This window comes from Kwoniella newhampshirensis (genome assembly GCF_039105145.1).
Source record: "Kwoniella newhampshirensis strain CBS 13917 chromosome 10 map unlocalized Ctg14, whole genome shotgun sequence".
NCBI lineage: Eukaryota > Fungi > Basidiomycota > Tremellomycetes > Tremellales > Cryptococcaceae > Kwoniella > Kwoniella newhampshirensis.
In genome coordinates this window covers 538,774-564,589 of record NW_027118344.1, presented here as the reverse complement: position 1 = coordinate 564,589, position 25,816 = coordinate 538,774, and the positions used below count along the sequence as shown (strand labels likewise).

The window sequence follows — 25,816 nt, the reverse complement described above, 5'->3', positions numbered from 1 at the left end:
ATGCATAGTCGCCAGATCTATCTCTATCCGGCTCTCTTCCTGATTTTGCGATCACTCGTAGATAGGTCTGACTTCAAACATGTTTACGCCCTCCGCTCGAGCTGGGACTTCTTCTGCACCACTGGAAGGTACCGAACACATCAGCTCCTACCTTTCCATTTCATAGGCAGATATAAGCTCACTAGATCCTTTCCGCCTCAAACATCTTTGACTTGACAGGGATCTCGAAGCCGGAGCTTCCGTTTGATAACAGGATCCTGGTACCGTCTTCATCGGGTGCGGACTTCGAGGTTGATGAAGGAGGAGCAGCAACAGCGGCGGCGGCCTTAGGACCTGGCTTACCCCACGATCCCTTGGCGCCACCTGCGGTCTTCGGTTTGTCAGGTGTAGGAGTGGCTTTGAGAGCGACAGTCTGAGCTCGACCACTACGTTTGGAAAATTGTACTGGTTTAGCCTTCTTCCCTACTACAGTCAATGCAGCTGGTGCAGTCGGATGCACACTCACTCCGGGATGAATCCAAATTCAAGTCTACCCTCCTCGTCCTTTGTACCTTGACAGATGTAGAAGCCCTTTCTCTCGAACTGGATGATATCCCATTTCTTCAGACCCTCGACTTCCTTACTGGCCAACGCTTTGGTCCTGTACTCGGTCTTAGGGTTGACGATATCCTCGAGGTTGTCGTCTTCCTCGAGCTTCTTCTTTGTGATCAGGTAGTCATACTCGATCAAAGTGACAGGGGTGAGAGGATTAGTGGCGGTAGGAGCAGAAAGCCAAGTGACCTTCTTAGAGGTCTTTTTGAAATCACCTGCGAGATGGAGATCGAAAGTAACGGATGTGACATCGCCTGAAGGAGAAGTCTCTTTCTTGGAGACGAAAGCATTTCCCCAATCCATCGCCGTGATCTTGAGCAATCATCAGCAATTTGCCCTCGTTTGTATTCGCTGCACACCGCGACATACCTCTTCATTGTCACCGAACGAAGCAGCGTCCTCTTGTTCGATGATCAGTTTAGATGAGAACACCATTTTCTTCTCTCCAACGTCCGGGTTCTTCTTGTGAAGAGGCTTAGAAACGATCTCGACGTCCTCAGAGTCTCGACCCTTGACATCGACGGCGACCCTATCGACCGCTTGTCAGCCTGTCTGCTAGCAACCTCTATCGCGCCAAACTCACATCTTGTCCTCTACGATAGCCCAGTATCGAGGGGCGACAAGGTCGATGACCTTTTTGTTGACAGTCCAGATACCATCCCACTCAAGCTGCAGTTGCGCTTGAGATGCTCCCTGACCAAGGACGTAGTTCTTCAGACCCGAAACGGTCATACCACGAGATCGGATACCTAAAGAGCGGGAGTGAGCATGGGCGAGAGATGAAGCACATGTCATAGCTTACCTCGGACGGTAGGGAATCGAGGGTCGTCCCAACCTCGGACAACACCCTTTTCGACGAGGAATTTGAGCTTTCTCTTCGACAAGACAGTGTAGACGAAATCGATTCGGCTGAACGTCAAGACTCAGCTATGTTGAGAGTAGAAAAAAGAGGTGAACTCACCTGAAATCAAAGATCTCGATATTGGGGAAACCAAGGGTCTTCAAGAACCATTGGTATTGCTCGTGACGAGCAGAATATTCGTTGGCTCGGAGAGCGTGGGTAACCCCATCAAGGTGGTCAATGATAGGGCATGCGAGATCGTACATGGGGTAGGCCTTGTACTTGGTACTGAGAACAATAACATCACTTCAGCTCCTAGATCTGCAGACAAAAGAACGTCTCAGCGTACCCAGTAATGTGATGTGAGGCATCGACGTATCTGAAAATGACAGGATCTCTCATCGTTCCATTCTTGTGCTGGTAATCGATCTTCGCACGAAGACTCCACTTCTTGCCCTCGTCGGTACCAGCGATCATCTCCTTGAAACGAGCTAAGTTCTGCTCGATGGTAGCATCTCGATTCTTAGAAGGGATTTCGGCTCGTCGCTGCTCTTTGACCTATATCCCAGACCAAGGTAACGTTTAGCTAATATGTCCCGGTCCATGCAAGTAGGACACACTTACGGTCTCACCATCAGTATCGTCCATGAAGGCATCACCTTGCTTGATCATTTGCTCTGTGAACTCTCGGATCTTGTCGAAGTGGTCGGACGTGTGGACGACCTTGTCGAACCCGATTTCGATCATGTCAAGATCCTCCTTGATAGCATCCTCGAACTCGCCCTGCCCAATGATCATGAGCTCGACCCCCTATGCGACTCCATGCGAAGTGATGAGCTTACCTCTTCCTTGAGAGGGTTGGTGTCATCAAATCGAAGGATGAATTTTCCTTGGTACTGGTCTGCAAGGAATCGGTTGAGAATAGCAGCCTTGAGATGCCCAATGTGCAAGTAACCTGAGGGCTCAGGGGCTGGAATACAGCAGACCATTAGCTGTTGCAACAGATTGCTCTTCAGGGAAAGTCTGGACGAACCGAATCGCACCACGACCTTGCCCTTCACGGCGTTGGGAAGCACAACATCGACACTCTCCAGTCTCTTTGTCTTCTTCCCCTTGTCCATCTCGCTCTTAGCTTGTCGGTAAGCTTCAAGAGCCGCCTTGGGAACGGGCAGGGTCTCGACATGAGTGAACCATCGAGAAAGGTGAGGTCTTCCGGGCTTCTTGACCGAACCGATTGCGGAGTTGTTACCTGACAGTACATTGGAGAATGTCAGATAGACGAAAACGAGCGGAGATTCGCACAACAGAAAGCTTAATTACCTCGGATAGTTCCCCAGATAATGCTGTCTCCAAAGCCGAACTTGGGGCCGGAGAAGTAGGTCCTACGATCCTGCTCAATATTCCACCTCTCATACCCACTACTCACCTGTAGGCCAGATAGTCGTCTAGGGCATCGAGGACAGCGGAGACGTCCTGGAAAGAGCTGTTCGATGCGAGAAGAGTCGGGAGAGGGGGGAGGGGAGTCTTTCGAACAGGGCGATTTTCAGCTGGTATGCTTCCACTGGTCTAGCTTCTCACGGCTAAAGCTCACCTCCTTGCCATCGACACCTTTCTCCAACTCTGCTCGAACTCTCTCCGAGCCAACGATATCACCGTATTTGGCGTCGCCTAGCTCCCCCGCCTCGAGATCCCATCCGACAGGGATACCCTGGATGAGGGCGAGTGCGATGAGAGCGAATGGGGGTGTCTGAACGAGAGGTAAGGTGAGAGACGGCATTCTTTTTCTGTGTTGAGACATGTTGGTTACAAGGTGGTTGTGGAGAAGTTGAGGGAAATTGAGAAGAGCACAGCAGCAGCAGCAGCAGCAGCAGCAGCCGCCGGAACTCGCAACCAAAGACCCAGGACGATGTGAAATAGGATCGATGAAATGAGGCAAAGTTTTGTAATGTCGTTTTTGTTAATGCCATTAGAAACTGGGTTTCCAAGCGCTTTCTCGGCCACGTGCGCAGGCACCGTCTGACGGTGGGTGATCGAAGCGCGTTCTGGGTTATGAGATTATTATTATTATTATTATATTAGATGGTCAAAGCTCAATCCAAGGAAAGGTAGAGAGATCACAGTCGCGAATATACCAGCTCAGTCGACATCCCCTTCCTCATCATATATACCCAAAGCTTCTCTTCCTCTCTGTCTCGCAGATGACACTGAGGTCACCTCACTCCCACGTTCCATCTGCTATCCTGCTCTCATCGCCAGATAATGCCAGTGAAACGAAGCTCGGCTGTATCTTCTCCGCATCATTCTTTCGGCTCTCCATCAGGCAGATCTCGACCATCAGATGGGGCGTTCGATTCCCAGTCCATCACCGAGACGGGGAGTGTGTTGACAAGATCTGAAAACGGCGGAGGAGAACAGAAGGTTATCAATGTCCTCGTCGGGCGTTTGGTGCATAAGGTGAGCCTGACCTTTGACAACGACGAGGTGTTGGCCGAGCGGTTTGAGCTCATGTGACCGGCGTCACAGCTGCCATGTAACTCTGGCATAAGACTGGCGATGGTCGAAGCCGACTCAGGCGTACAGTCTACCATTGCATCATTGACACAGCTCGCGCGATTACGGCTACCACTGGTGGTTCACGCTTTGACAGGCGCCTTGGAAACCTTATCAAAGGTGAGTAGACCACACATCTCTCTGAGACGCTTGCTTCGTCGACCACTGGTCCATGCTTCGCTCGAAGGTAGCTGAGTCTCGCAACCCCCCATGGACAGTACTCATCGTCAACATCGCTCGCCGAGATACCACTCGATACACTCCATTCTCAGCTTTATCTTTTACACGTTCTCTGTCTATCCTTGACAGCATCATGGCTCAATCAATCAGACACCTCGAGACCGCCCCCAGCCGAACTTCCAAAATGTTGGCCAGATCCCATTCCCCTGGATGACGCACTCGCCAAATACTTGCTCATTGTCATGCTCATATACACAAAAGCAGTGTCGGAGGATTTCAGCCAGACGAGTGGAACAGCTAGTCATGCTCCGAGCAAGGAGACAAAGGCCGGCGCTTTTAAATCTCCATCATCGACTTCTTGGTCGACGCCACTCACCGGTGCATCTGGCTCTCATCGTTTGGGCGTGGACTTCCTGCAACAACACTCATATCCGTCGACACTGATACCTCCACTGAAGAATCAAAGATCAGAACAGAGGCTTCTCTCCGCCGTCTGCTCCACCACAGTCCTCACAATACTGGAAATGTCAAAATGCATCTCTCGAGTCATCTATCACCTTTCCGCATCGAATTGGCCATTACTACTGGCGCGTGTCAAACTCAGAATCTCCCATCTCACAACGACGATCGAAGAATCACCAGACGTTGCTGATCTTCGTCTCATCGAGTGGGCAAATCTCGATCGAACACGGTTAGGTCAAATCGTGCAAGAAATCTCCGGCACTTTCCTGAATGTGAAGAGACCTGCTCAGACAGTCATCGCTGCAACACTGAGGAGGGCAATTTGGAATTGGATCGACGCTCATCCTGAAGAATATGAGGCACTAGTCGAGTCGAATCGAAAGCTCGAAGGAGGTCCAGACGTTTTGTTCGACGCTCTCTATTCAATGTCAGATCTCGGATCCTCCTCCCTGTCCCGACGGACCAAGAGCTTCTATCCTTTATTGGCGATGCTACTCGTCCTGTGTCCTGACAATTTCCGGCGAGCGATGTCAGAGGACACGAGCAGTCGTAACAGCTCGGCTAACGACGTCAAGAAAGTGTCGTTCTTGGAAAGTCTACAAAAAGGCCTGAGGTCTTCCAAGGGGTTTGAAGCGTGCGTAATATGCTATGTGGATCTTTTCAAAGCTGGGACAGCTCTGTCGCCGCAGTTGGCGTCTTCGGGACCCCGGAAATTCGTTGCTGAAGCTCATGTGGACCTCAAGGTAAGTCTTGATACGTCTTCGAGTCCTGACCAACAGTACATACTCGACTGATGCCATGTTTGTAGAACGCCCTTTTCTCTTCTACGGCTTACAGCGAGATTCCGGACCAATACGTCACTTTGGAAGCTGTGGTGGCAATGTACAGAGCCAGCAGTAATTTCGTACACAGATTATGGACAGATTCGGGAGACATCGGCAAACTGATTGGAGTCAAAGCCACCATCGCTATCACAAAAGAGGCAACCAGAATTCCATGGTACCCACCCATTGATGCTCTCATATCTGAGACTGCCCCCACACTGAGATCGCTGTTGAAGGTGTGTAAATGGTCGAAAGTACATTTGTGACGTGACAAAAACCAGCTAATGCACTATCAGACCTACACCTCTAGCGCTTTGGATCACAGGCCCACACAACTGAAAGCGCGTGGGTTTTCAGATGCCCCGCGCAAGCATACCGATCTTGCCTACCACATCCTCAACCTTTATATTCTGAAGCCCTCTTTCGCCTTTTCGAGCTTGAGCGACGACCCTTCTGCATCAGACAATCTTCCATCTTTGCTCCTCACCATTAGCTCGCTATTGGTTACTCCGAGCCCCGGATATCTCCGCGACGCCGCCGCGAGAACATGCGTAGTTCTGATCACACATGTACGAGAGACTTTACAACGGTCGTTGGACGCGAAATTATCAACTTCGTTCGAATCAGATGCGGTGTGAGTCGCTGACCCGATAATGTTGTTAGGACACTGGCTGACGAGTCGTATAAAAGCTGGCAAATGCTTCTCGATGCGGGAAGACAGATCATTTTCGTCTGTCACAACAAAGACTTAGGTGATATGGCTTTAGCTACGAAGTCTTTGCGCGACATCGTAGATTGTATACTACAATTAGTGGAAGATGATTCAAACGTAAGACACTCCATGCACAGGGGAACGATTCCGCGGGCTGATGTCATTTCTAGCTCCTTTTACCATCAGCCAAAGTACAACCTGCAGCGCTGGTGGCTTCTGTTGCTGGACTGACTGCTATCGTGGGACCCGACGTTGAGCATACAGCACTCATACTCCCCTCCTTGTCCGCTTTGGGCAGAATCACTCTTCTAGCACATGCTTCATCCTCCATGGACCTCACGACTAAGAAGTTCGGTGTAATGCCAAATCATCGAGCAGTGGCGTTCGATCGATTATCTACTCTTCCCTCTGCCATCGGTGAGTGTCAAAACCATTCCGTTGGGCCCAGAGGCTGATCCGAGCTATCAGGCCGTCAGCAACAGCAACGGATGATCCGACGTACTCTTCGTCCGTTGGCTGCCGGTGCCCCTATGACCGTTGCCGTGTGGATAGGTCTGGCAGCCATCGCCAAGGCTCATACTGCCAAGATCATCGCCGCCGATGCCGACTCGACCTTGTCATCAAGAGACATCAGACGACGGGGGCTGTCCGCTGACATTGAAGGTCTGGACGAGGTAAGATTCCTGCTGTGATTCATGCCCTCATTATGGTGAGCTTACGAGAGACCGCTCTAGGATGAATCAAAGGAGTGGCAAAACCTCGTTTCCTTCTTATGCGCTATAAGCGGGGTGGCTCAATACGAGATCCCAGTGGCATCGTTGTCGAACATAATTGGGAAGGGAATGCTACCTCTCGCTTACGACGAAGATGTGTCGGAACCGCATGTCGCTGTTGAGGCTTTCATCAAGCAAATGGTAGACCTGCTATTAAACAGCTCTGTAGCAGTACGCGAAACTGTGAAGGCTGCTCTGGGCTCTGAACTGCCAACAAGCATGTGCAGGGTCATGGTGGAACAAATAATTTAGTTAGTTGTGTTTCAACTCGATCTTTGATATACTGCTAACGGGACACAGCTTACTTTCGCATGCGATCCGTTCGACCGAGATTGCAATGACCGATCCCTTCACGACGTTCACGGACCTGGTCATTACCATCCTTCGGCTCCAAGTGGACCGTATGGGAGCTAGCGACGATGTCGCAGCTGTTCAAGTGGACCTTGGAGAAGTTCTGCATATGCTTGCTCAGTATATCCAACGCCTCGGGCAAAGCGAAGTCGTTCTCCGGCAAAAGACCCGGTTCTGTCAGCTAGTGGAAGTAGCGTTGCAGAAACCAGAGAGTGTGGTATTCTCAAACATCGTCAAGTTCAGGAATGATATGTTAGAATGGATGGCTGAGTGGTCGCTGGAAGCGTCAAGAGTAAGTCCTTTCGTCTCCGGGACAAGTAGAAGCGTATCTGACTACGAACGTGAAGGGAGCCGACCCTTACAGCCTAGGAGGCGATGCCTCTGGTCGTAATCAGCGAGAACTCGATCATGCGTGTCTTAAAGCTATGGTTCCTATCACGGATGGCTTAGTCTTGCGGTCGGGGGTGGAAGTGTCTGACGACACCCAAGAGGTAGTCAAGTCACGGATGTTCTACAGGCATTATCAGCACCTTGTTGAAGTAATCGAGCGGTCTAACATGGCGGAGGTGAGCAGCTGGATGAAGGGTGACATATACTAAAGGTCTTTCGCAGACTGCATCAGTCGAACAGCGATCCTCTGTGCATGGCCAACCTGGCGCTAAGAGAAATACACTTGATGCTGCACCTACATTGGCAATTTCCGTTCTATCCAACCTACTCTCTGCCAACATTGACGTCGGTCTCAAACACTGTTTAGCCCTCGGTTATCATGAGGACTCGTCCCTTCGCACAGTGTTCATGCAGCTTCTCACCAACATCTTGCAGCAAGGTACTCGATTTGGCGGTCTTGTGGCCAAGAGGACCATGTCCACTCCAAAGTTGTATCTCGACAGTCTCACCGATCCCAATATGGTGTTGGCGATTGCTATGGTGGATGTCTGTTCACAAAGTGGATCAGAGGTGGACGAATTATCGACTTTGCTTTTCAGGGTCCTGGAGAGCAGAGGGACTTTGTTGGGTTTCATGCGGGCATTGATCGAGAGGGAAGTCGCCATGACCAGTGAGTCCTCCATACCGGATGACGCAAATCAAACAATTGATGAAGCTGCAAGACCATGAGTCGGAACTGTTCCGCGCCAATTCGATCACTATGCGAATGATGACGATCTTTGCGAAAACTTACGGATAGTGAGTTACATTACAGACCAGGACGCCTGCGGCAGTAAAGTAATGGGAACTGACAAATGGATAGTAATTACGTCCGAGCGACTCTGCAACCCATGATTCATTCTTTGATTGAGAAGCCGGTAGATTGCTCTTTCGAGCTGGACCCAAGCAAGGCGTCGAGCGCCGACGACATCGATCGGAACGCGAATCATTTGAGGTTGATGTGTCAAGCTTTACTGGACATGATTTGCTCATCCGCGCCTCGCCTTCCACTGTGAGCGTGATCGGTGGATCTCAGTTGTACATTAGCATGCCCCACACTGATGCCTGTTTGAACCCTTTCAGAATGTTTCGAGCACTTTGCCACCACATCTGGGAAGTAGTAGACGACCGCTTCCCCGACTCAAGGCACTCCGCGGTGGGATCTTTTATCTTCTTGCGATTCTTCTGTCCAGCCATCGTCTCGCCCGAGTCCATCGATCTAGACGTTGACCCCGATACCAGGGAGACTCGTCGTGCTTTGCTCCTGATTACAAAGGTCATCCAGAATTTGGCGAATAACGTAGTCTTCAAGGAACCTCATATGAAGGTGTTGAACTCGTTCCTATCAGACAATATCAGACGAGTCACCAAATTTTTGTCTGATATCGCAGTGAGTTGTACAGCAGCTGACACTGGCAAAACCCTATATCTGATCTTGCTTTCTCAGGTCCGACCGAGGACGGTAGATGTACAAGCAGCTACCAAGGCTTTCCAGAATGACATCGAGCGCTCGCAAGACGCAGATGGAGACGACGCCATCATGTACGTGACATGATCTTGATATGGCATTGATATGGAACGAGTTACTAAATCTTCCGACTTAGTCATCGATTCGTGTTTAAACATCAAGCCAAGCTCGAAAAATTCCTCTCTGCGATGCCAAAAGCGTACCGTCATGACCCGGTGGCCAAATCGCCTCGAACGGAATTTGATGGAAAGGCTGCCCTTGACAGTTTGCGTACAGCGATGAAGGAGTCCGGCCCGCCGGCGGATACAGCCCCTCTAGACTCTGTGACCAGAGCGCAGGTGTACAACGAGTGAGTCGGTATCACTGCAGTTGATCGCAAGTCTAATATTAAAGACTGCCTAGATTTATGAGACACCATCAAGGAAGAAACACGGACAGTGTAGCCGGCGCGTTCTACGAAGGGCCCGCCAGTCAGGTAAGCAGAAGCCCGAAATCGACCGGCAGCCAAGTAGTTGATTGCGCGTGCGGCGAAGCAGAATGGGAGACGATTGTTCTATTTCATCGTTTCCCGTGTGGCGGTGGTCGACTATGATCTGCTCGCATATAGTGTATTCCAGGTGAGCAACGCCATCCTTCGCCTGAACGACGGAGTTGCTGAGAACTGTATGCCAGAAATTGGACGGAATAAACGATTTCTTCGACCTCATCATCGATCTTACTGACTTTTCGCCTGCTACCGAACTGCCCATTGCCTGGTTAAGGAGGTCAATACAGATGTGCCCGCCAAGCATACTGTCATATATACATGTGAGTCAAGCGATCGCTGCAGTCGAGAACCAACCGCTTATAGTTCTCACAGACGATGGTCCTGTACAATCCAAACTCGTACGCTCGAAGGAGATCACGAAGGGTGATTTCCGATCTCCTCACCATCAGTAGGTCATCAATGCAAAGAGGACCGGCAACAGTTTTCTCTGCTGCCAGCTGACCGAACCTTCAGCCGCGCCGATTGGCAAAAACATGCTTGCCGCCAGCAGTCCATCAGAGCTGGGCGAGTCGATCCCTTTCACAAGCCTTCTCTTGCCTGACCATACCATGGCGTTGGCATTTGAGGCTGAACACGTCTTCACGAATCTTCTGTGCCTTGCAGACCATGACATGCAATTGCCAGTAGTGGTTAAGTTAAGCCATGACTGTCTTCAGATCGCTTCTGTGAGTACTCAGCTTCGCATCACGATAGATGACTATATTCTTGGGGACCGTCGTCGTTGACGTGCGATGTGCTGTCTATAGTGGAGGAAGCAGGACATTACGGCGACAATCAAGTCATATGTCATTGATGTCATCCGACTGAAGGATATTGATGATATCGTTACCGAAGGCGGAATACCCTCCGATCAGATGATCATTAAATACTCTCAAAACGAGTCTATGACGTTTATATCGCGAAGTGAGTCTGGACGGTTGCATCCAGCGCCACGAAGCTGATTTCAGACTTCAAATTTCAGAGCGCAACGAGATGTCGCATATCATCCGAAATGCGAGAGCTGGGCTGCGGGATGTACCGTCGAATGACCGTATGCTGAGGCCCAGCGATGTCCCCGCAACTCTGATGAACCTTGCACTATTGAATTTGTCTGCCAAAGACGAAACTCTTCGAATGGGAGCCTACATTCTTGTGAATGAGGTTTGTCACTTCTTCAAATATGATGTGATCATAGGAGCCTCCAAGGTGTCTGGTAAGCATTCTAGATCTGTGACAAACTTGTGGGTAAGTCTAATCTGTTGACACAGCCGGCCTCACGATTCCGAATAATTCGCTGTCCTTCGTGTATGCGCTCTCCCGAGCTCTCGCGACATGCGCTCCCCACCTGACGCTCGAGTTCTTAAGAGAATGGGCCATCGGGTTTGTGAAGGGAGATATTATGCATAAGACCGCTTGTGTTCACTACGTTGGACCATGGTTGTCTAATCTCGACAATTTCAGTCGACCGACAAGGGAAGATGGTTCAGAATCGATCAAACAGGTTCGGGAGATCGTGAAATCTTTGATCTCGCTCACGGTAGCTGAACGAAGGGTGAGCTACAGAATGACTCCTTCAAGGTGAACCCGGTGGCTGATGTGTGGTGTAGCGACTGCACCTTCTATTTCATGAATATGTGTGGGGCGTTGTCGCTCAAGCTCATGAAACTGTGACAGATATCGTGGTCTACGAGCTGATTAATATGGCTGCCACTGTCGAATTAGGGAGCGAGAAAGCGGAATGTGTGGGTGACATTCTGGTGACTGTATGCTCTACTTCGGTTCGGGGCAAGGTGATCGCTCGGCTGCGAAAGGTAAGTCCACGCCATTCATGGTTATCAGGTGAGGTATCTCTGATCCTGTGTTACCAAGACCTTGGCGCAAACATACTTGCTGCCCTCTGCGAATCTCACGGATAATGCGAGATACGGCGAAATTTGCTCCCTCGCCCGGATAGTCCTGATCCTGGGCTTCAGTCCCGCATCATCTCTCGACAATCAACTTTTCCTGCCCGAGATACTACATGTCATCACCTTACTGGTAGACCTTGGGCCTACGCTTATGCGCCAAACCATCTACGGGCTACTTATGAATGTCCTTCAGTCTTTGGCGGCAAACCCCACGTCAGGCGACATGGACGGATCAACTCTGCAACATCTGCTGAAGAAAGCACAGCAATCACAGATTATGTCATCATTCGGACTGATCCAGGGAAGGGGAAGCATTGAGCTGTGGGATCTACCAACCAGGAAGGAGACGGATCTTCAGCGTCTCGACAAGATTGAAGAGGTCGCCAAGTTCTTGGGTGAGGTTTTGGCGGCGGGGGCAGTATCAATGGGTCAGTCGTACTCGATGTCCTTTAGTCGATCTGTCAGCTGACAGACTTTGCGATGTGCTATAGATTGTGCCAACGCTTGGAGAGCAAGATGGATGGGCTTGGTAGCTGCCACTTGCTTTCAACACAATCCTGCCACTCAGCCCCAAGCCTTCACCGTGCTTGGCTACCTCGCCTCCGACGAGGTGGATGATGATCTCGTCTATCAAATCTTGGTCGCCATGAGCACGGTTCTTTCGCATTTCACTGAAGGCGACAGTGTCCTCATTATCAGCATGCTTAGATGCCTCAGCCGAATCATTCCCGGCCTGCTCCCAGATAGCCGGTATGCTGTCAGTCTGTTCTGGCTAGCCGTGGGGATATTACAACTAGGTTATATACCAATTTTCGCCTCAGCGTTAGAATTGATGATCACAGCACTGAGATCGATCAGTTCACCAGTGACTCTGAGGGGGCTTCAAGGCTTGGGACCGATGATGATGGACTCATTACTGGAAGCAAGAAGGTCAATGGCGGATCAGTCCAAAAAATTGGACCAGGTGTGCGGGATCTCCTTCGAGACGGATGTAGGATTCTCCTTGACAGCAATCATCTACAAAGGCATCCGACATCCTGCGACCTTAAAAGTCACTGTAGAAGCATTGATGGAACTGCTCAAGTTGTCGTCCAATTCGGACGTAACGATAGACGATGGGGAAGAACGGCCGACTGTTGCCCAAGGAAGCGTGGCGTATTTCGTGGGACTACTGTCAATTTCGGCCAGTCAGGGCGAAGACGTGAAAAAGGTGTTCGAAGCGGCAGGACTCAGCGTGGACAGCGACGAGGTGGATCTGAGTGAGGTGTCAGTCTTCGATACACTTTCCATTCCGTGAGTAGTACCCTTCAATCTTCTCGCACTCGGTTTGATGGGAGACAATTCGCTGACGTAGACGTAACCGCAGTGATAACTCCACGGCTGTGCTACTGACAAGCCTGATCGTGGCGCTCTTGAACAACCCAGGCGGGTCAGATGCGGAAAAGGTCATGCTGTACAGGTTGCTGGCGGACGCCAGTGCTGAGATGCCTGAAGTATTAGCGATGGCGTGAGTAATCGGTACTTCCTCATTGACAATCTTTCGCTTGGTACCTTGCCTCTTCAACTCATCATTCCAGTTATATGCGATGGTGGCTGATGCTCTCCACTCAGATACGACTCCCTTATTCCTCGGATAACCACAAGTCTGACATCCACTTCCAACCTATCCATACTTCGCTCGACGACTGCAATACTAGAGAGGGCCCTGGCAGATCCGAATTACACCTTTCAAAATCCTTCGGCACTGCCGACAGCTGAAAGCAGCAGTTCATTGCAACATTCCCAACTAGGCAGAGTCTATTCATCGAGCAGGAGCTCCAGTCCTAGTTTAGGTGCGCGCAGTGGGACAAGAGAACAAGTATTGGAAGAATTGGGGATGAAAGGCCTGGGCGAATTGAATTTCCCGCAAGTTAAGATGGATCGGTGAGTCACTCATGCGTGGGCAAGTAGTCAATATGGAAATATGCTGACCGAATGAGCTGAGATGGCTTTAGGTTGGCACTGATGGCGAAATGGGTATCAGCGCTCATCGAGAGTTTCACGGTGTGATGCAAGTGTCGCCAAGTCGGATGTCGAAGCGTTTTGTTTCTGCTTTTGTTTCTCTTTTGAATTCTTCCTTCTTCCAGATTGTGTACCTCTCACACCCATCTTGTATACCCAGCATGTTCTCTCATACACCCTCTGCCGCTCTCCCTCACGACCCAGTCATGTCAAAAGACGATAGACGTCCATCTACATCTATATATATTGCAGCCAAGACAAACAATGAAATGAATTTGATGTCCCAATGTTTCTTTTCGTCATGGATCGTGATAATGTCGTTTCCGATGCATAAGGCAAGGATCTAATCTACAACATACTCGTACTGACTTGACATTGCACATCATGCAGTCCCACACGTCAGAATGACATCAACTCCACCAGCCATCCGCGTTTGGCGCGGTGTGATGACCCATTCCAGGCCTGTATCACCAACTGTAAATCCCCATCGAACCTCCCATCTACGTCTATCCCTCTAGGATGCCCATCTCTCTCCACCTCTCGCTCAGCTCAGCAACACCTTGACCCATCCCCTGATTCGTCATCAGATCTTTCAACACCAACAGATCGAATTCCTTTCCAAAGGCCAGGAAATGCGCAAAGAGGGAGTTGAAGTGGGCTTCTATGGAAAGATGGAGGATCTGCTCGAAATGCGCGTGATAGAGATGGGCAAAGATACGGAAGAGATGCTTGTAGATGTGTTTGGCGGTGTATGCGAACGAATTGGGGAAGTCTCGACCTATCAAATGCAGGGGAGAGTCAGGGTGTTTCACGAGGAACCTTAATAGGAGGAGAAGACAACGAGGAAGAGTGGAACGAAGGATGTATGGTTTGATTAGAAGAAAAGGCGCTGCGTCATCGACTCACCAGACTTTGTAGGGAAGACGTTCTCATCGTCCAACAGCTTTTGTAACCAAGACATGACGAAATCGATATACGTCGGCGCGGGAAGCGAGACGAGTCGCTGATTTTGATCCGGCCAGAGGAAATTGAGTCTGAAGCAGACAAGACCATCAGCCATGAGCTCGACAGGATAAAAAAGGAGGAAGGGCCATCAGAAAGCGCGACGATGGTGAGGTATGTAGATTAGTGGTCGACGGGCTTGCGTGTAGGGAGGATCAAGGAGCCGTTACTCACGTGGGACCAGCTGACATGGTTGGACAATGCTGGAGCGTACAGAAGTCGGTGAGTGCGCCGTAGAAGTGATTGAGGTTGTGGTAGAAGTCGAACACTGCTTGTCGTGGTTAGTGTCAGTCAGTCTTCGATGCCAGAGCCGCGTGTGACAGTCGGCATGGCCCCGCTTTCGTGTTTTGACCGATCCTTCCAGCTAACAAGGCCGATCACTTTCCATCCTGACCGGCGACTTGGAGCTGGTCCAGCTCAGTGACACACATCTCCCAATAGTGAATTCTTTCCTCTCCTACATCCCACCCCCTACCCTCATGACATGATGCACCCTTTCCCAGTTATCGACCAAAGACACTCGACTAGACACCCGACTCACGGTTCACAGCCACCCATTCATTCACATCGACATATTTCGGTGGAGCGACAATCGTCTTGAAGCTCCCCTTGACGAGAGCGGCCTTGACGAAAGGCTGACACAGATATAACGGTTTAGGACCGGGCGATGTGGGATGGGACGATTGATGAGGGTTTGTGAATTCTAGTCCGGGGGAGGGGAGGGGTTCAAAGTATCCTGTGGACGAGGTGGGGGTGTTCCCTGGTGATCGTTTAGGTGCTCGAAGACGGCTATTTACGGGACCAGTCGAAAGTTGAGGAGGTCATCATATGGTCGAAGAGAGGATAGGAGGTTCAGAAAGAGATAACAGGTGATCAGCAAGAGTCTACTTTCTCGCCGGACATGTTGACGGCGGCTCAAGGATGAGACAAAGGTCACGAATTGAATAGGGAACAGTGAATACAACGTACCCGATCGAATTGAGGAAGCCTGACATTGCCTATCGTTATTTTCTTCCCTGTCTGACTACGGTCGAGTATCGATTCAATCGTGCGAGCTACCAGAGCCTTAGATGATGGCCGGACGAAGCAACTGGACTCGAAATCAAGGACAAAAGCAAAGACCAGTACAAGTGAGAATGAACCGAGCGCGTCGCGCCGTAAGTCCAAGTCAACGAGGTGAAACTTAATTTGTACCCCCTGTTTATCGCGCCACCGTGTGATCGCAACTCGTTTCATGCCATACATAATGCGTGGGGGCATATCTAATCGTCTCATTCATAAACTACTCAGAACCATGCAGCCCAACCTACCAGTGGATATCAGCACAGTGACACGACGTTGCACAGGTGGAAAGACTTACCATGATAAATCTTCGCGAGACTCTCCACATCTCTCGCTTCCATGATCAACTGATTGACCGTATATTCCACCGACAGATCACCGGCCAGTTTCCCCCTGATCTTACCCAACACTCTATCCGCCTTCTCCCTCACACTGGCATCGCTCGGGATGATCAATCCACCTCCTTGAGCCCTCTGCAATTTGTCCGGATCTCCTGCCCAAGCATATAGTGGATCATGCTTGAACACCTCCAACACAGTCAATATCAGATCGGAAGCATCTCGTAAGACTCTGAGAGTATGTTCCGCACAGCGCCGGAAAGTACCCTCGACTCCTGTGAGTCCTAGACCGTCCACTATATCGTTGGTGAGTCGGAATGGCACCTTTTCGGGTATACGTAGCTTGCGTCCCTGTTCCTCCAATTTTAGCCGTGGTCTTCCTCCGAGTTCATCCTACTTACATCTTCGAAGACAATACCAAAATCAATATGCACCATCTCACCGCTGGCTTCATCCAGAAGGATATTAGAACAATGTCGATCTCCAAGACCCACCATCCATCCAACGATGGAGGTGACGGCCACACTTCTTGAATAATTCAATCTCATGGCGAACCACGCCATTGGATCTCGATGCTTGTGTGTGAAGAAATGTCGCATAACAGGAGGGAATTGCTTCATCATTTCGGAATATCGCTTTGGAAGTTCGGCGGAGTTGGGATCTCGATCTTGGATTTTGCTGATTTTGGACTGGATCTCAGAAGCAGTCACCCCTTTACCAGCGCCGAAACTGATATGACCTCTGGTGTTAGCGGAATGTATTGAAGGGAATCAAATGATGGGAACACTCACCGCTCGTGAAATGGTTTCAAGATTCCGCCAATACTGTTGGTACCTTCCACGAACTCGATCACACCCGTCTTGTCAGGGAAGGGGACGACATTATATGTCCTGAATCTGAGCTTTCTCTCCTTGGCTCGCCGATCTCGAGACAGGAGATCATTGGTCATCGTGAAAACCTGTTCCATCACTGCATCTTGTCGAACCTCATCTTCCGCCTTGAACTGCAACCGGAATGAGTTTGAAGTCAGTAATCGACAATACCGCTTCGGTAGCCTCCATCAGACGTCGTCAACTCACCAACTGTTGATGCAATTTCTGCTTCGAGTCTAGAACACCCATGATTTTCGGTCTATGGACTCCTCCAGCAATTTGATATTCCGTTTTATACCTATGTAACGTCGGCATATCGTTGTACTGACACGATAGATCGATCGCAGGCGGACACGTCGCAATCGGTATCTCCAAGTTGGTGACCGCACGAAGCGGACATTTGGTTGGTTGACGGAACCTCGAGCCTGCTTTAAGTTTTGATCTTTCTTGACTGGGCCTAGCATTCTCGTCGTATTTTGCCCAAGCAACGGAAGCCTGTGCAAAGATCTTCATGTTCTTCCCAGCTTTGTTAGCGAGTGTATTACCCTTCTCAGCTTGTAGGGCTGCGAGAATCTCTGCAGCTGCCGGTCCTCTTCCTTGTTTCTCCGTATCTGTAGGTTTGATTTTTCCGGAGCCTGGAGGACTAACGCCATGTGCGAGTGTGATGACTTGATATAAGATATGGAAAGGATGTTCTCGGCTGATTCGCAACATTAGACCATTCAGGGACGAGTCGAAGCTGGTTGGGGTTCGAGGTCGATTCAATCTTGCAGCAAGCTGTGGACCGAGAAAGACAAATTTATGAGACGGTACTCGAGTGAGAGGGTCGGAGAAAGACCTGTTCACTTCCTCGTTGTCGGAGTGCTCCAGCCAAAGAGAGATGAGTTGGGTGATCGAATCGTCATGAGAGTCCGACAACATCAGTGATCCCGCGTACATTTTGAGTGCGGCTTTAATGTACGTCGTTCGATCAGATTCCAGCTCCTTTATAGCTCTGGCATCTTCAGCAAGATCTTGCTCTGCTCTGCTATTGCGAGAGCTGCTCTCACGTCGATTCGAAGATTGCTGCGTCGATTCCAACTCCGTTCGCTTTCGAAAGTGATACGCTTTGAGACGCTCCAGTTCAGGAGACTTCGACAAATTAGCGTAATGACTGTCGGCGAAACAGGCAAATTCGTAACAGATCCGAGCATGTTCCACATTGTCTATCTTGTGTTTTGCGGCGTACGCTAGAGCATAATCGAAATCCTTCTTGATCTCCGACGCCGCCTTCAACTTCGCCCGAGAGGTCCAGTGTGCCTGTGAAGGGCCCGATAAGCTATCCTAGCCCAGCAGAGCTTTACCTGTACTTACCTTACGAGCCAATAGCACAGCTAGTCGTCCTGAACCATTCTTACTGCCGTTCTTCTCTCCTTCTACTAAGTCGCCCAGATATTGAATCGCCAAGCCATGTTCTCCTTCCGCCCACAGAACATGACTGAAGGCATCCTGAGCAGCCTCTGAGATTGTGCCTTTCTCCAATTGCTGTACGGCTGTTACGGAATTGACGGCGGCTTGTAGGTTACCGTTCTCGCGAGCTATCTGACTCAGCCTCAGATGAACTGCTTTTTCAAGGTTGACGATCGTCTCCATTTTACGGCTCATCAGATCACCTATGACATTCTTCCTCTCTCTCTGTTGCGCCGAGTGCAAAAGTGACAGTCTCGTCGCCGAGATCTTCTCAGCGTCATTGAAACTGTTGACACGTCAGCACTGAAAACATCAAAACAGAGGAGAAGACTTACTCGAACGCCTGATCGAGATCGCAAAATTCGCTCAACGGACCACCGCCTTGCTTTCCAGTTTCCATTTCGGCCTGGAAGGAAGGATCCAGCCATTTAGCCGCTTCGCGCAAGCATAACAAATTGGCAGTGATGCTCTTGATTTGAGTCATTCTTTCCATTCCCTGCGAGCCCAGTCGTTTCATTTCCACCGCGAGAGAATTCTCAACTATCCTCAACGCCGCCTCTTCGTCTCTTTCGCGATGCACGGCCCTGAGTGCCGTGTATAGCAGGCCGTGAGATGTATTTGCAGACCATCCAGTCGTGGGGAGATCCCAATCTCCTGTTCTCCAAGCTAATTCGAAGAATATTGGATTCGTCTCATTGTCCGATCTGTCTTGTGTCCGGTGCGATTGAGAAGCTACGGAAGAAGCGAGCCGACTGAAACCGAAGTCATGGAGATTGCGGAGTGCAGGGAGCAGATTTTGTTCGCGTGACGAACTCGCTTCGATGAGAGCGCCATTCCACCCAAATGCGCGATTTGATTGACCTTCGTGCTGGAGTCGTCGAAGAAGCGCATCTCGCACATCGTGATTTTGGATTCCGTAAAAGCCGTCTGGATCTTCTACGTTGCTGTAAATCTCATACATGATCTAGTCAAGCGCGTAAAAATCAGTGATAACGCCTCATCTTCGATGCTCTTTGGCCTTGTATACTCACCTTTTGGACACGCGGTTCTGACAGTTCGAACGATTTGGGTTGTTCCTGATCTTTTGCTAGTTCCAAGAACAACAAGCTAGTCGCATAAGCACCGCATTTCGTGGCTGCTGCGTTACTTAACAGCAGATAATCCACCTCCAGCCACGCATTGTATCCTAACTCTCCGCTACGATACAGCGGCTGGTAATGTCGCAGATGGAGGACGACGTCAAGTATGGTTTGTATGGTTTGGTCCGATGCCGAGGGCCATTGGATAACCATAGCAAAATGCTCCGAGAGGATTTTCGATCTGTCCAATGATTTTTCTGGTTGTTTGTCGGCTCCACAGGTGAGCACAGCCTGTATCAGATAGGGCAAGAATCTGCGCAATGGAAGGTAAGGGATCGAAAGAAGGGGCTCAAGAGATCGATAGAAAGGTTCATCGATAGATGCCACTGCGCACAGTAATCTAATTAGATCTTTTACCCAATGATCGACAGATCGTGCGTTATTCACCCAGGTGGGGGAGTTGATGACACTATCAAGTGTGGGCTCCTTCTGTCCCTCGACGATCTGGGGTATCGGAATAGGACGTGGAGTGAGCACCGATAACGAGGCGGATACATTGGCGAGAATCCCTACTGGACTGAGCAAGTCGCCGATCATGGGTAACATGCCTTGCAGCACTTTGTATGCGATCGCCCTTGTAGCATGACTTACTTCTTCCGTGAGTCGAAACACCTCGAGAACGAGAGATGCCCGCAGTTCCGCTTGGAAGGTACTGATGTTCTTGACTGGAGGCTTCCTCGCTACGATCGGATCCCGCTTTGGTATGATGATGGGCCCTTTCTTGCCGTGGGTGGCGAAAGTGGCCATGGTATCCAAAGCAGGCGCGTGTACCTGCCCATTGGCTCGGTACAAGATGTCAACAAATGCAATGATGCCATCGGGATCTTGGTCGACCGCCATCTTGTCCTTGAGGAACCAGAATTGAGATTCCGCAAACGCAGGAATGGCGTTGGGATAAGACCCAGACCGAACAAGACTCTGATACTGCTTGCAGAGCTCGGCACCATGCTTGACGTTGGCGCTTTCTGCGAGGGTGCACAGGTCAACGAAGAGCGGGGAATACGATGCAGAAATCCGAGTCCGCAGGGTTTCGGGCCATAGCGCAAGGGCCGCTTGGAAAGCGACCACGATGGCCGAGGCAAGTCTTCTACTTTCTTCTGGTTTTGTCGAGTCCAATCCTGACAGCATCCATATCCCTGCCCTGTTCACTATCCATTCTTCGAGTTTTTCTCCCACTTCTCGGCCATGTTCGTCCGATCGAAAAAGTGCTACACGAGCTGAGCCAAGTTGAATGAAGAGATCAGCAAGATGTGGAGGAGCGGAAGTGGTCATCTGCAATTGATCGAAACCCCATTCCACCATCGACAACACGATACCACACATGTCTGGTTGAGGTAGGATGGCCAACATCTCGCGAAGAAAGACTTGCAGGATTGCCGGATCAAGGAGCTCGGTTTGATGAAGAACGAGGACCATAGCGAGGGCGCGCAGGTATCGTCTTTGTTCGCTGACCAGAAAGACATCGTTGATTCTATTGGTGAGGTGCAATATAGCGCTGAGAACCATCTTGGAAGTCAAAATAGAGGGGAACTGCTTGCGCAGATAGCGGTAAGCTGCCATAATGCCATCGACAGCGCTAGCTGGTTCGATCGCTGCAGTACCGTCGATCATCGATGCGTCGTTGATCATGAGGGCGGCGAAAGTTTGACCTAGACTTCTGGTGGAGTCGACCTCATCTAGTAGCCCAACGATCTCAACAGTGGACATGTTGAGATCTATCAGCTCCCAGAGATGAGCGGCAACTGCTTCGATATTACTGGCGAGCTGGTCGCCAACCAATTCTCTGCTCTCTAAGCCTTGTAGACATGTCAAACCAACAATGGCTTCTCGCGCAGCTTGTTGACCTCCATCGTCTTTGTTCTTGCTGAAACCGTCGGCAAAGAAGATCGCCGCAGTCGTAGGAAAGCGCTGAATGACAGCTTGCTCGACCGACAGTCCCGCAGCATCGCATGCTGAGCTAAAAAAGTCGACCTCCTTCGAAGCCAGGATCGCGGGACCAATATAGTCAAGACAGGTAGTGGAAAATGATCTGCGGGTCGGGAAACCATACAATTTGTGTGGTATGCGCATGGCGAGTTGCCCCTCTCGGAGTTGACTTCGGATGACGATAAGTGCGTATGGAAGGTAAAGGGTGGAGATAGTTGTGAGACCAAGCCGCTGAACAGCTGCCAACATTCCAGCTTGGAGGTGATGATTGTAGCTAGGCGTGATGGCCGGCACCTCGTACAGGTGAAACACCACCGCGGATCGCTGTTGAGAGGTGGCAATACAGCAATTGAGCTTCCATAGAAGATGCGAGACGAAGGAGTCAAAGTGCTTGTCATCGCCAGGCTGTGTGAGCAGAGTATCGAAGTAGAAAGCCCGATGGTCCGCAGGTGGAAGTATCGGACGATAGAATACCGATGCTGCCGATGTCACAGCTCGCGTACGAATCCGCATATCGATGTCGAGCAAAGCGCCCGTAAGATGCAACAAAGGGCTTGATTCCTGACCATCCGGTTCCAAGTCTTCCTCCGCAGCCTCGTGCCATAATTGTAAGGCCACCTCCTCATGGAGAAAAGAGTCCAGGAATCGCAACAACGCTAAACGAGCTCGCCATGAGGTGATCAAGCCTCTGTCGATCTTCTTGGCGAGAAAGGTCACCAAGTACGCAGCTCTTTGTCCCAGCTCAGTCCTTCCAGTTTCCGCTTCCAGCCAGACTGGCATCGAGCACCTTACAAAGTCGAGGCAAAGACAAAGCAGACCTTCGTCTCGAGAATAGGCGTACGACATCAGCATCTCCTCCAGGGATGCTAGGATCAAGTCAACGGCATCTGTACCGAGACGTAACCAGTTGTGACGGACTGCTTGGCACAATGCGACCCCAATCTCGATGAAACGAGAGCCTTCAGCTCTCAGGAGGGAGTTCACAAGCTGAGGGTCTTTGTACGGTCTCTGGGTATTCGTGATGAGCATGTTGCCTTTAAGTCGAAGGCCAATGATTGTGTTCAGTAAAGAAGCTGACGTTCTCTGGCAATCCAATGCTTCCTTCGACAGCGGCATGGCGTCGGTTTCAGCGTTGCGAATCTCGCCAAAATCGTCATCGTCGATATGCCCCGGGTAAGCTGCCTGGGTTCCTTTGGCATGGGCCACCAGGTTCGATTTCTCAACCAAATGTCTACAAAGGCTGAAAATCTCTTTGAACGTGGAGCTAACCTATGGACGCCATCAACTAAAGAGAAACAGTGGTTTTTGGCTGCTGTGCCCACTCACTGTTGGAAGCTGCCATATCACGCTAGTCAGGCCATGCGGCAATTGTTGATGCCAGGAAGTACCACTCATGCCAGGAGTAATGGGTGTTGGAGGAAGCTGAGACGCGATGCTCGTAGGAATCTGACTGGGGATTTGATGTCTTTGTGATGCCTTTGTGACACTATCCCCTCCTGTGTATGATCCGACTATCGTGGACTCTTCCAATGCTACGGCGGTGTCGTATCGATCAGGAGGAAGAAGGTCCTGTCTAATCCCCGACTGAACATCTGGCTTGACTAAGATAGGCCAAGTCTCGTCGTCAAATATTGGCAAATTCACCAGAGTGTCGAAACCTCGCCACATTAGATGTTGTGTAGGGATGCTTAGCCCATTAGGAGAAAGGGAGGGCCTCAGAGCTTCAAGCAACCGAAGTGCTTCTTGTATGCAGCTCCCGTCCGCCATATATCCTCCAAGCTGGAGAGTGGCTTGGTATGCGAGGGATGCAACGACGAGGTCTATACATTTCCGTATCCGCTCTGATGGAACTGCTGGGCCAATCGCTGTCTCCCACTCGGTCAAGACCGACTGCAGAGTCTCGACAAGGAAGGTTGAGATACGACGGGGCCGAGCTTCCAAAAAGCCAAGGGATTCCGCTGAGATCCCGACGTCCTCGATTGAATCTTGTCGGATAGACGATGCCTTGATGGCAGGGAAGATACCATACAGTAGAAATTCACGTATCGGCTTCGTCTTCGATTCTTCCAATAGTCTGTCCACTATCGCTGCGTCGGGCAACACTTCTGCCGTTGTCAGCTCTCTGAGAGGGTGATAATGTAGCCGAGCAATAGCGGACAAGAGTCTCGAGATGTCAGTCGGTGTGTGTTGTTCCATCCGGTTCTTCCCTCTTGGTCCCTCCATGATGGTGCATTTCTCCAGCCAGGCCATCACCTTGTTCTCCAATTCGAGAGAATACAGTCGCACATCCGATTTGGCAATGCGCAGTGCTATAGACAGAAAGTGACAAACTGAATCATACGGGAAAATCGGACCTTGTACGTCGATGTTTGAAAGGATATTTTGCAGATCCTTCACACTCTGGGCGCGATCCAGGGCTTGCAGCTGTAAAATAACAGTCGCAGCTTGACAGGCGGCTCGACACGTCGTGGCAAAGCAGGACTTTCTCAAGGCGTGTGTCCAGACTTTCTTCCAACCGCTCTCTTCCGACTGGCGTTGAATTAGGTGAATGGAGGGTGAGACTGAATGAGAGGCTGTTTCCAAATCTCGTTTAGAGTGATCCTCGTGGGTAAAGATAGCGATCAAGGACAGTCCAAGGAATGCCCATGATTGTAAAGAGTCGTCGTCGTCATCCAAGAGTTCCAACATCGCTCGACGGATGTCTGACTGTGCTTCCGAGTGCATTTTGGCCCAGTGGCTATCGACCACGAAAATAAGCACTTGCAGAGCCAACAATCGCGATTTGTGGGATCCTACTTCCATGGCAAGAGCAACAGAGCTGAGGGTGTTGTCGATGCGCCGTCGTTTGGCGGAAGGTCCTTCACGACTCGGAGTGGCAGGATGAGTAAGAGATTGAGATTCGTGAAGCTAGGAAGACACGGCAAATTAGACCCGGAGTGCTCGCAATGGGTCCGGTTCCGACGAAGCACTCACGTATATACAACTATCGCTGTACAGTTCCAGCACTGCCCACGTCATAGCGTGCTCGTGACTGAAGTCAAACCCAGCGGACAATAAGTGAAGCTCGAATGGTCCTCGAGTTGCTTCGCTCCGTAGTCTTTTCAATCTAAGCACGTTCAAGTCCAAGGGTTCTATCCCCCACTTCACCGCTGTCTCTCTTGGTAGTCCATCCATCATCTTCTCCAATGTGTCGCGTATCATTGGCGCCTGTTTGGAGTCGACCAATGTTTTGTGCGTTACGAAGGGCAAGAACATTCGTATTGCTATGACGACCTGTTCCCTAACCGCCTTGTTTCGTGTGCCCCAGAGCGATACGAGTTGGGGAAAGAGTTTGAGACCAGCGGACACGGAATCATCTCGACAATTGAGCTCTAGCTCGGCAAGAACGAGGTTGAGCGATCTGAGAATAGCAAAGTATGCCGAGTTTTCTGAAGGGAATTGGAAGAAAAATCGGTGAATCTTGAGCAGGATCGCGAGGCCGACTTTCTCAACAGGTGCGACAGTGGGTATTTTAGTAGGCAGGGGTGGAAGGAGAGGCGCAGCCGTACTAGATAGGAGGATCGGGATGAGGGTGATCAGCTCCGAGCAGGCTTGCGAGATCGTCGACTTCGACCGTCCTGTGGAAGGTCCCGCTTGAGTGGTTGGAAAGTCAGTGTCCAATCTGGAACCACTTATGTTCTCATGGTCCACAACCTCCAGAACATCTTCATCTTCCCATTCATCATTGACCCTAACCTCATCTCCCAATACCGCTGCCCAGCATATGCCCATCAGCACTTTCCAGCTCCCCTGGTCCAGATTCTCCAGATGCGGTGTATAAAGCAACAAACTCCGAAGAGCTTTCGTGTAGTCCAATGATGCTGGTGGGAAGATCCGAGAAGCGAACACCAGCATTTGCGTCAAGTGCGTAAACAACGCCATGAATGGCTTTCGAGACAGGAGGTGAACCGTTCGTTCCGTCATCCATCGAACGAGAGAGATGGAGTCGGCTAGTCTTCTGTCGGCTGTACACGACTTTCAGCTGCTTTCACCTGAAGACAGATCTGACGGTCAAGTTACCTTGTGCACTTGCACCCCTCTTGACCACTGCCTTCTTCTCCATCACCACGACCTGGAACAGACACTGGTAGAAAGCTATCCATCCTGCTCCGCCTTCCTTGGAAGCTGTTTCCTGGAATGAAGCCACATTCTCTCGATTGCCGAAGATCTCCCTGATCTGTTCCAGACCCTGAGAGCGATCTTTGATCTTATCGGAAGAGTAGAGACGAAGCGCGGGCTGAAGTCCCGAGACAGAGTTCATGGTCGGGTATCATGGGAGTCAGAAGGAAGGAGGGTTGAGCTGGTCGCGGTCACAAAAGAGTGCTCTTCGTACAGCGCGAGGTAGGATACCTCGCAATGCACTGTATCTGGCTG

At 50.5% G+C, this 25,816-nt stretch overlaps 4 protein-coding genes across 4 annotated transcripts; 1 reads left to right on the top strand and 3 right to left on the bottom strand.

The window, feature by feature from the left end:
- Positions 1 to 181: 181 nt before the first annotated feature.
- Positions 182 to 3,209, bottom strand: IAR55_006906 (glutamate-tRNA ligase; the record flags this gene model as incomplete). Its single annotated transcript, XM_066949984.1, has 13 exons — positions 182 to 425; positions 506 to 903; positions 961 to 1,120; positions 1,175 to 1,340; positions 1,394 to 1,500; positions 1,553 to 1,720; positions 1,782 to 1,990; positions 2,057 to 2,215; positions 2,275 to 2,402; positions 2,466 to 2,681; positions 2,753 to 2,814; positions 2,859 to 2,956; positions 3,024 to 3,209. The coding sequence occupies 13 exons, from the start codon at positions 3,207 to 3,209 to the stop codon at positions 182 to 184; spliced, it is 2,301 nt and encodes a 766-aa protein (XP_066799676.1).
- A 482-nt stretch (positions 3,210 to 3,691) lies between these two features.
- IAR55_006905 (uncharacterized protein) lies at positions 3,692 to 13,663 on the top strand (the record flags this gene model as incomplete). The annotated part of the gene is made up of 31 exons (XM_066949983.1): positions 3,692 to 3,886; positions 3,956 to 4,102; positions 4,201 to 5,367; positions 5,433 to 5,684; positions 5,745 to 6,082; positions 6,139 to 6,277; positions 6,331 to 6,577; positions 6,629 to 6,834; positions 6,895 to 7,184; positions 7,234 to 7,576; positions 7,632 to 7,850; positions 7,897 to 8,344; positions 8,397 to 8,472; positions 8,537 to 8,725; positions 8,797 to 9,103; positions 9,161 to 9,255; positions 9,318 to 9,530; positions 9,584 to 9,656; positions 9,718 to 9,798; positions 9,854 to 9,988; positions 10,041 to 10,116; positions 10,182 to 10,393; positions 10,475 to 10,631; positions 10,690 to 10,920; positions 10,976 to 11,259; positions 11,315 to 11,518; positions 11,577 to 12,042; positions 12,106 to 12,907; positions 12,981 to 13,121; positions 13,226 to 13,537; positions 13,609 to 13,663. 31 exons carry the CDS (start codon positions 3,692 to 3,694, stop codon positions 13,661 to 13,663), a joined length of 8,100 nt encoding a protein of 2,699 aa, XP_066799675.1.
- A 458-nt stretch (positions 13,664 to 14,121) lies between these two features.
- IAR55_006904 (uncharacterized protein) lies at positions 14,122 to 15,612 on the bottom strand (the record flags this gene model as incomplete). Its single annotated transcript, XM_066949982.1, has 5 exons — positions 14,122 to 14,393; positions 14,522 to 14,649; positions 14,792 to 14,885; positions 15,159 to 15,406; positions 15,587 to 15,612. 5 exons carry the CDS (start codon positions 15,610 to 15,612, stop codon positions 14,122 to 14,124), a joined length of 768 nt encoding a protein of 255 aa, XP_066799674.1.
- Positions 15,613 to 15,903: 291 nt separating this feature from the next.
- On the bottom strand, positions 15,904 to 25,703 carry IAR55_006903 (uncharacterized protein; the record flags this gene model as incomplete). The annotated part of the gene is made up of 11 exons (XM_066949981.1): positions 15,904 to 15,923; positions 15,978 to 16,368; positions 16,419 to 16,746; positions 16,809 to 17,020; positions 17,097 to 18,188; positions 18,243 to 18,624; positions 18,674 to 19,302; positions 19,370 to 22,672; positions 22,730 to 24,310; positions 24,377 to 25,407; positions 25,463 to 25,703. 11 exons carry the CDS (start codon positions 25,701 to 25,703, stop codon positions 15,904 to 15,906), a joined length of 9,210 nt encoding a protein of 3,069 aa, XP_066799673.1.
- Positions 25,704 to 25,816: the final 113 nt, after the last annotated feature.